General features: G+C 39.0%; 1 protein-coding gene across 1 annotated transcript; it reads left to right on the top strand.

Moving 5' to 3' along the window:
• The first annotated feature begins 382 nt into the window (after window positions 1–382).
• On the top strand, window positions 383–10,656 carry kncn (kinocilin). The gene is made up of 5 exons (XM_026946370.3): window positions 383–984; window positions 3,157–3,225; window positions 3,599–3,670; window positions 7,321–7,411; window positions 10,076–10,656. Exons 1-5 carry the CDS (start codon window positions 837–839, stop codon window positions 10,143–10,145), a joined length of 450 nt encoding a protein of 149 aa, XP_026802171.1. The 5' UTR covers window positions 383–836; the 3' UTR covers window positions 10,146–10,656.
• Window positions 10,657–10,854: the final 198 nt, after the last annotated feature.

The raw sequence follows: 10,854 nt of genomic DNA, 5'->3' as shown, positions 1-10,854 counted from the left end.
GTTTCTGATCTGAGTGTGTTTCAGGTTGTTTCGGGTGTGTGTGGATGTGTTTCAGGTGTGTTTCAGGTTGTTTCGGGTGTGTATGGGTGTGTTCCAGGTGTGTTTCTGGTCTGAGTGTATTTCAGGTGTGTTTCAATTGTGTTTGGATGTGCTTCAGGTGTGTTTGTGGTCTGAGAGTTTCAGGTTGTTTCGGGTGTGTGTGGGTGTGTTTCAGGTGTGTTTCTGGTCTGAGTGTAATTCAGGTGTGTTTCGATTGTGTTTGGATGTGCCTCAGGTGTGTTTGTGGTCTGAGAGTTTCAGGTTGTTTTGGGTGTGTGTGGGTGTGTTTCAGGTGTGTTTCTTGTCTGAGTGTAATTCAGGTGTGTTTCGTGTGTGGGTGTTTCAGGTGTGTATCTGGTCTGAGAGTTTCACGTGCGTTTCAGTTGTGTTTGGATGTGCTTCAGGTGTGTTTCTGGTCTGAGTGTGTTTCATGTTGTTTCGCGCGCGTGTGTGTGGGTGTGTTTCAGGTCTGCTTGTGTTTCAGGTGTGTTTAGGATGTCTTTGTGGTGTATTTACGGTGTGTTTCAGGTGTATGGGTGTATGTTTCTCACATGGTGTGTTCTCGGTGCATCAGCTGTGTTCCTATCCTCTCTTTGTGTGTGTTTCAGGTGTGTATCAGCTGAATGTGTGTGTTTCGGGTGTGTATTAATGTATTGTATCATTCCTGTTTTTGTTTCACAGATCTATTTCCGGGTGAAAGTGAGCCTCAGGTGTGTATGTGTGTGTGAGTTTGCTTGTTTGGATGTGTGGGTGCATGCATGCGTGTGTGTGTTTTATCCGTGTGTGTGTGTGTGTGAATGAACACGGTCAGTATTGGGGAGTACCATGGGCTGCGGGTGGGCTCGGCCCTCCTCAGTATCGTATCCGGCTGCATCATCATCGGCGTGTCTAAAGACTGTGACGCAGATGCCGTGGGGGGAATTTTCCTCGGAGCAGGAGGACTTGGTGAGGAAGCACTTTAATCTCTCTCTCTCTCTCACACACACACACACACGCGCGCACACACACACACTTCATTTTTAATGATCACTTTTTTTTTTTAAATCTCTCCTCATTCCCCTCAGCTCAACATGACCTGAACATCATCTCTGTAATATAACTAAAATATTTTTTTTTTAAATAAATTGTGTGTGTTTGTTAGAGAAACTAAACTAAACTAAGCCCATACACACAGGAACACTGGAAAATGCATTTATACCATCAGTCCACTTTATTATGTGGAAATGTAAAACAGGTCATTTTGACCAGCTCAGATCAGATCAGAGGAGAGGAGAGGAGAAGAGAAGAGAAGAGAAGAGAGGAGAAGAGAAGAGAAGAGAGGAGAAGAGAAGAGAGGAGAAGAGAAGAGAAGAGAAGAGAGGAGAGGAGAAGAGAAGAGAAGAGAAGAGAAGAGAGGAGAAGAGAAGAGAAGAGAGGAGAGGAGAAGAGAAGAGAAGGAGTCGACGGCCTTGAGGAGAATCTGACCCACTTTCCCTCTCAGTCAGTGATCATCTGATCCAGCAGCTGTAACCCAAACCACTCCAACACTGAGAGGAGAAACTAATTCACACACAGCCTCCAACATGATGCTGATGCACTTTGACCTTTTGTGCAACACCTACTGTGAACTCGAGACGTCTCATACGGTCACGTGGCAGCTCCCTAGGAAAGAGGCGCACCGGAGCGCAAACACTCGGGGTGAAAAGTCTTGCGTCGCTGATTTCCTAAAAGTTTGTGTGTGTGTTTGAAAACACGTGCAAAATGATAACAATACGTCTTGCCTGTATTGCAAGCTTACCTCCAGGAATATGCAAGTTGTGGCGTATAAGTGGGCGGAGTCACTGTAAAGACAAATAACTTAAGTGCATCCTGTAAATTTGTGCAAACTCGGTTTCGGTCGTATGATGACAAAAAAAAAACAACATTATTATATTGATTTCTTAAAAAAAAAAAAGCATTTAAAAAGAGCCTGAAAATGTTTTCATGACAATTACGTTCATTACAGTGACATTTCTCCACGGCCTACATGTGTTTTGGGAATATTTATAGATAAAAGTGAAGATATGCCGAGAACACAACAGAGCCAGAAACGAGGAAGCCGATATGAGGAAGTAAACGAGGAAATAATTAGAGGAATAGATGAAAGATAATGAGAGGAGCGATAAGAGACAGGTGCAAACGACAATTATTGGAATTACAGAAACCAGAAAGTAAACAGAAGAGTTAATAACACCAGATGAGAAGCTAAATACACAACATAAATCATTATTCGTGGTCCTGCACTCGAGAGCTGTTAGTGCATTATGGGTAATTTCTAACTGATGCCCTCTTGATCCTGAAGCCTTTCAGCCACTGACCTAGAAATCGATCAAATCCTGCCTTCTTTAAGGACGTACAGCGTCTACACAGCTTTTTTTTTTTTTTTTTTTAAATATTGTAGTGTGTTATAAACACTCCATCTTTCCCTAAAAAAAATTCCAGTAAATGATATGATGATAATAATATTAACTTGAAGGAATTAATATTAATCAAATGAATAAATAAGAAACAATTTTAAATAAAACAAATATAAAATTCAATTAAAATGCACCTGATTAAAAAAAGAGAATAATTCCCAAATGAGTCGGATGATTGTCACATGATGATTCGACTTTTATTACTCTTTTATGATGGAATAAATATGATGATAGACAGAGAGACAAACAGAGATAGATAGAGACAGACAGGTAGCTAGATACACATGTAGGTTGAAAGAGATTTAGATAAGGAAACAGGGAGACAGACAGGTACAGACAGACAGACAGGTACAGACAGACAGACTGTTCCAGACAGAAAAGTAGACAGTTATACACAGAGAGACAGATAGACAGAGACATACCTGTAGCATATAAGACACAGGTAGACAGACATGTACAGACAGACACATAGCGTGACAGACAGACAGACAGACAAACATGGAGCTCAGCAAACAGACAGACAGACAGACAGACAGACAGAGAGAGAGAGACAGAAAGACAGACAGACAGACAGACACATTGTTCCACAAGTCCAACATCACAGTAATTGTAAAATCAGTGGTAATGTCACTGCATGTGTGAGATTTTAAAATGTTTTTTTCTCTCGTTTTTTGTTCTACAGGTCTCCTGATCTCCATTTATCCGTTTATCAAAGCCTGGTTCAACATCCATCACATTTTACCCAACATCGGTGAGATTCGTTCTTTTATTTTCTCAGAATCGTTCTTTCCCTAGCCTGGCCACGCCCCTATACTTTCCAGTCTTAAACAGACCAAACTGCCTGCACTTCACTGTTCAGTTATTATTATTTTACTTATTATTACACGCTAACATTATTTTGTCCTACAAACTGCGCTAGCATCTGTGAAACCAAACCTAGCGTTAGCTAACTTGAGCAACATCACTGTAGATCAGGGCTTGACGTAGACTGGTACTCACTGGTACTCAGTACTGGTACTTCTATGTTTTGCTCTTTTGAGTATAATATGTTTTTTTTGTATTCTTGCATTGCTAAACACCCAAACGAATTTTTGGCTCCCAATTAAATAAAATTTTTCTGCCAGGAAACTTCAGAGTCCAACCTATGGCTCCAACGCCGGCCCCTGAACAGCCCTCTGACTCTCTCAGAAGAGAAGGTAAGTGCATTTAGCTCCTCATTAGCTAGTCTTTAGCTAGTTTTCTAGCAACCAACGTGGACAGGTTAGCAAGAAACCTAGATAGTTCACAAATTCAAAATGTCACAACTTTCTTTAGATACAAGACTTATTTTTGTACCTTAAATTATTTTTAAACTTTATCTGAAGCCGGAGAAACCTTCAGTAGTTTATGAGAGTTTGTTTCGGACTAGCCTGGCTTCACCTCAGCTCTTAAGTTAAGAACTCAACTTAAGAATCGACTTTAAAGTTTGCGTTTTTTGGCGGATGCAATGGATCTTGGATTCAGTACGTTCTTAGTTTTCGGTTCAGTTCACAAAGTGAGTCAAATGTGTCATTTACGTTTATTTACGAAGGTTTATCGACTTTGATTTCACACGTCAGGGCTCACACTGAGCTGAGGTTTTTATTATTATTATTATAATTATTATCATTATAATTATTATTATTATATTTCATAATTATACTATAATTCTTAAACCAGTAACCCTAATATTGCATAGATAAGTTCAATTCAGATAGAACTGATTCAGCTGATTGATTAAAAAGAATCAAAATCAAAGAAATGATTCATTCATGAGTCAGAAGTCGATATTTCTTGATGCCCAACAAAATATCAGCAAAGATGTCTTTTTTAACGTCTTTCAGACGTCTTTGTGCTCATGTTGGAGGCTAATTTATGAACAAAGAAGGTGAATAATACACAATGTTTCCCAGGTTCACACAATGTTTTCTGATAGTTCTAGGAAACGTATATTTCAAGAAACATTCAAAGAACGTTTTAACAATGTTCCTGCAACATCTCTGCGCCATTGTTAGTCTCCATACATTTCCATAATGCTAGTTCGTGTCTGTCCTTGAACATTGTGTGTGTAACGTTCTAATTACATTTTTGGAAGCAAACCATTACAGCAGACGTTTTTATAACGTTGCAGGAACATTATTTCTGGATTGTTATGTCAGCATCTTCCCTTCACAACCCCCTGTGGAGGCTTTGATTATTTTATTTGGTAGTTTCTGTATATATTACATGCTGAGCCTTATGATGTTGCCCCTTCTCTCATTTCTACTTCTTTTCTATTTGTGTAGTTTGAATTTGTCCTGTTTCTTCCTGGCTTCTGCACCATAATGGATCCCTGACTGTAATATGGATAATGACTGCATTAAAGTCTTGGAAAGAAACACAATAAAACAACTATCCAGCTGCGTCACACTGCTCTTCGCTAGTCTTTAGTGGGGGAAATTGGACATTTTCCAAGTGGAACAGACCAACTACCGTGTTTTTTTAACAAATGCAAACAGGAAATGCAGGTTTTTTTTTTTTTAAACATATTGATTCTGGTTACATCATCACAATACCGAATCTCAGTTTGTAAATTAGACGGAGAGCTCATAGTGTGCTGTTTTTTTTTCTGGAAAAACGAGCTGCAAAGTGAGTCATTTCCAAAGACTTTTCATAGCAACAATCCTGTTTAAATGTCTGTATGACCCGGAGAGAGTCATATTACAGCCTTCATGTTCCCACTTCCTGACATCACCAGTTAGATACTTGCGTAACGAATACAAAACGACAATGACAACTTGTCAGGTTATCAGGAAACCACAAAGCGTAATCTCATCTGTCCAGAAAACTTTAAATTACAGCTTTACCTCTGACTGTTACAAAGCGTTGACACTGGAGACTCCTTCCATAAATGTTACATAAACATCTCCTTAAAGAAAACTTCACCATATCAAAGATTATAGACATTTTTTTTATCCGTTTATCTGCCGTATAAGTCCTTGTGAATGGGCTGTTACTATAGAAACAATAATTAATACAAATTAATGTAAACCTCTGATTTTAATTTTAGCCAGAATTATTTCTCCAAGCTGCTGTTCTAGGAAGTTAATCTACACTTTCTGACCAATCAGATTGGAGAATTCAGCAATGCTGGGGTCTAACGTAACATACACACACTTTAAGCGTCTGATGTTAATATTAATACATGTGTAAAATCAGCTTCAGAAGAACCGAAAATACACTGCAAAGCTTGTTTTTTCCATTAGTCCTTTTCTTTTAAAAGAAAAAATTCATTTATTTTAGATATGGGAAATATTTTCATTCCTGGAAGTCAGGTCATTTTTAAAGAGCTATCAGTTGTATTTTAATTGTAATTGAGCTGCTTTCCTGTCTTTATTCATCTCCACCCCATAGTTCTGGAAGTGCTCTTTAAACGGAGGTGTGCAGTAAAGGAAGATGATTAAGGGCTCAGTGAAAGTGATGTCTCTGAAACCCTGTGAAGTGTCAAATCAGCGGCTAATGAAGGAGTGTATCATTTAATCAGAGAGGAGATATCACTCCAGTGTTATGGAAATGGATATGAAATGCATCTCACACAGCATGCTCTCTCTCTCTCTCTCTCTCTCATCCTCTATTGTGTCTGCTCTCTGCCTGATAACGGCTGCTTTTATAATGCCTCACGCTGGTTCATTTCCACATTACACGATATATTCACTTTAATAACGATTGTACTGATCTGAGTCTGACCAGAGGCAAGGTATTAATGGATAGATGAACTGTAAGATTGCTGAATGGGTGGATGGATAGATAGTTAGATGACTAGCCAGATATATGGTTGGGTAGATGGAAGAATAATTAATAATAATAATAGTAATAATAATAACAGAACACTTAATGAATGGTTGGAGGGATAGATAGATGGAAGGACAGATGGCCTGATGGATGGATAAATAAATGGATGGATGGATGGATGGATGGATAGATGAATAGTTAGACAGAGTACTTAATGGGTGGATGGATGGATGAATAAATAAATAGATTGCTGGATACATGGATGAATAGATAGATGGATGGATGGATGGAAGGATGAATAGATCAGTGGATAGATGGAAAGATGAATAGATGGAAGAATGGATGGATGGATAGAAGGATGAATAGGTAGATGGATGGAAGGATGAATAGGTAGTAGGGTGGATGGATGGATAGATAGAAGGATGGATGGATGAATAGGTAGAAGGATGGATGGATGGATAGATAGAAGGATGGATGGATGAATAGGTAGAAGGATGGATGGACGGATGGATGGATAGAAGGATGAATAGGTAGATGGATGGATGGATGAATGGATGGATGAATAGGTAGATGGATGGATGGATGGATGGATGGAAGGATGAATAGATGAATAGATCCATTATCGATACTGTAAATAAAGGACCTTGTTCCAGCAAACTGCACAGTGCATGAAGTACAGAAATTAAATCAGAAAACATATACAAAAAAAATTACACAAAAAATAATAAAAACATGACAGTAAAAGTAAAACAATCACTCTGGAGTGGATTTTTAAAAAATCTCATTCTCGTGTCTCTGGAAATGTTGATTTATCCATCACAACATATTTATTATGATTATTATGCAACTGAATAATGCGAGTGTGTGAATCGCGTTCGAAAGAAACGAGAATGAATGTAATCTTCTCTCAGACCGCATGCACACACGCATATTTATTCCTGCGCAGCGTGAAGCGGCCGCGCTGCCACACACTAAATCACGGAAATGGGCCAAAGGGAAGAAAGCTGGGGGTGTGATGAGCAGTGCTAAATGTTTCTCTGTTTGTCGTTTATCTTAGGGACTCTGGGTCAGCTGGAGCGCTCGAAGAGCCGCATGGGGACGTTCGTGGAGGCGGGAGCTGCTGCCGCTGAGGGCTCGCAGGAAGACGGGTGAGAAATCTGTGAATTAGGACTGAGGTCAAGCAGCCTTGACCCCTACTGAAGGACCTGAGTGTGTGCGCTGGAGTGGACGAGCACAAAATGTCAAACCACTACACCATAACAGGTTGTTTATTCCAAACCTCTTCTCAACAGCGCTGTTGAGTTGAAGAGAAGGTGTTGATGAATTTTCTATAACAGCACCTCTGACCGTAGTGCAGCTGCAAATCACAGGTTTATATTAATGCGCTTATTCTAATACGTTATCGTTTCTATAGTAACTTCACATGCACGCTCCACTGATAATAAACAGATTTAAAAAATCATTGATATGGTGAAGTTTTCTGTAAGGAGACCCTTATTTTTAAGTTTATGGAAGGAGTCTCCAGTGTCAGTGCTGGAGTCAGGGGTAAAGCTGTTACTTTAGGTTTGTGGTTTCTCTGTAACAAAATATAACAAGCTGTGTTTCTTGTCTTATTAACATGAAGAGAGAGAAAAAAGAGAGGCTGGTGAGGGAACCACTGTTTATAGCTGCTGTAACGTAAGTGACAACAGGAACTAACTTGTTTCACCGACGTTCCACAATGTTAAACGTAGCTATAAATGGCTACAAAGCGTGCCATGTCATTCTTTAATGAATTAAATATTGTAATCATTGGCAAATTTCTGTGATATAAGAGAAAACTTTGGGATAGTTAATAGCAAACTAATCAACTTCAGCGTGGGAACAGTAACTCTACACCGTCAAACGCGTGCCGAAATCTGATTGGTTCGATGGGAGCCACGTTCCAGCGTGAAATCAGATGGTATGCGTGCTACTATACACGTTCGGTAAGAAGATTGTTTATAGATGATTGAAACATGGCTGCTGTAAGCGAGAGCACAGGTGTCATTTTAATCCTGCGAGCTAGTGATTAAAGCAATGATGCTTTAGTAAATTAGCTGCAGTGGTTTTAATTGTGAAATATTGTCAGGTTGTTTGCGTGCTCAGGAATGGTCTCACACACACACACACACACACGCTCATTACATTTTCATCCCGGTGATTTCCCTGTCTCGATATGGCCGTGTCTCCGGAGCCTGCGTGTAATTTGATTTGGATTTCCAGCAGCATGCAGACGTGAGTGTGTGACTCGCTGGAGAATAGCATGATCGTAACTCGCAGGCTTTCATGGCCGTTTTGTATTAAACTCATTTTTTTTTGTTGTTCTCTACCCTGCGAATGTGCATCAGTGCTTATTGCCTCAATTGTTGTAACATGTTCATGAAGAATCAAAAGAGTTCACAAACGGTCCAAGAAAAAAATTTTCTCTACACATCACCATTTACTTCTCAATATGTACATACTATATCTATATCTATCTATCTATCTATCTATCTATATATACATATATATACAGTAATACACTTTTAAGTGCCTGTAAATTTCTTTGAAGGGGGCGTGGCCTGTATATCCATCAATCACAGTGAGCGAGACATGATCTGTGTCTATTTTTTAGGATTTTGATGGGTTTCCTTTGGAAATGGATGTGTGTGTGTTCAGCTTCATGCAGTTTGCATTACATCATGAGTTATATAATATAGTATATAATATAAAGTATATAATATAGTATAGTACAATCTAAAGTTCACTGTTATAATCTCACACCTTCTCAAACTATCCAAGGATTGTTACTGAACTAAAAATCTTATAATTCAGAGAATTATACTGTATATAATTTACTGTAATGTAAAAGTGATTAGTTTATAGTTTAGAAAACCCAAAACAAAAACCACACATGGTGCAAAGCTGACTGAATGAATTAACCTGAGCATTAGATGAGCGAGTGAATCTGGGACACTGCACTAAACTGTACACCTCACAACCGTTACACAAAAGAGAGAGAGAGAGAGAGAGAGAGAGAGGGGGGGGGGATAGCATGTATGTTTGAGTGCATACAAATGTGTGTGTGTGTGTGTGTGTGTGTGTGTTTGAATAACCTCCCATCTTGCTCTTCATGCAGCATAAATGACACTATCAAGGAGAGCAGTGGTGTACGTCACCATGACAACCACATCCTCAGCATCTTCACTGCTGAAAGGAGTGCAGTTTATCGCACAGAGGACACAGTTAGTGTTTATTGCGTATTTCTACACCGGTGTCAAGAGTAAACCAGAGCAAACCTTTTGTTTATTGGTCCTTGTGATAGAAACGACCCTCGTTTGTTGCAGAAATGTACAACTGACATGTGTTTGTGACCATTCTGAATTTAGTTCAATTTAATTCGTTTAGTTCATTGACACAGAAGCCACGCCTCCTTTCTTTAAAGTGAGTAGTGCAAAGGCTTCGCCTCCTTCAGCAGGACTAACAGAAGCCTCAACATGCCTTATTGATTAGTCCCAGTCTTTAGGGTTCAGACTCTTGGTTAGTCCCAGTCTTTAGGGTTCAGACTCTTGGTAAGTCCAATCTTTAAGACTCTGACTCTTGGATAGTCCCAGTCTGTAAGTCTCTGGCTCTTGGTAAGTCCAATCTTTAAGCCTCGGACTCTTGGTTAGTGCCAGTCTTTAAGGACTCCTGGTTAGTGCCAGTCTTTAGAGCTCTGGATTTTGGTTAGATATTAAAATGTATTATTATATATGTATTTTTTATCAAACCTGAATACTACTCATTATGTATTTTTGCTTCTTTTTCTCCAGACCCTCTACAGATGTTCCAGATATTTTGGGCAGGCGTAAACCCAAACTCTCAGAGGTGGACCTTCCATAAACATCTAAAGCTCAAACCATCGACTGTGTGAAAGAACAGAGAGTATTATAATATAAGTTAGACTCAGGCCTACAATTAATATCTGTGTTTGCGAGTGGAAGAAACATGAATGAGTTACGTATTTTACTAGTATGAACATTAGGACCATGAGATGTGTCTTCCCTCCTGTTGTGTATCATCGCCCCAGGCCGTCTCTTTAGACTCCAGATCAAATGCAAATGCGACATTTATTTAAAAATCTCCAATATGTCTCATTTCCATTTCAGTGATGATCAATATATACGCAATCCTGATGGAAGATTTAAAACAAATCATTTTGACTCAGGCGGAACAGAATGATTGAGGACTTTAATAGCTTTTAAATGTGTGTTTAAATGCTAAAAATGCTAAATTCTGGAGCATGAGTAAAATTTGGATGACTACAAATCATTTGAAGTCATTTGTAATTTAAAATGTTTCTGGATGATTCTATGCTGTCAGGAAATAAAATATTATAGGCAACACACTTAAAAGTTCGGTATTAAAAGTTTAAAAAAATATATATCTGTGTCATGTTTCGCCTCTGTGTGTGTGTGTGTGAGTGTGTGTGTGTTTTCAGTGCCTGCAATGTTGGAAAAAAGAGCATTAAGATGAGAAACATCAAGAAACATCAACATCAACCCCTTTTTTTAAATTTAACACGCCCCAACTTGGTCATAATTGGCTGGAA

This window comes from Pangasianodon hypophthalmus, chromosome 21 (assembly GCF_027358585.1).
Source record: "Pangasianodon hypophthalmus isolate fPanHyp1 chromosome 21, fPanHyp1.pri, whole genome shotgun sequence".
NCBI lineage: Eukaryota > Metazoa > Chordata > Actinopteri > Siluriformes > Pangasiidae > Pangasianodon > Pangasianodon hypophthalmus.
Note: the sequence above shows the minus strand (reverse complement) of the source record. Positions and strands in the feature narration are given on the sequence as shown.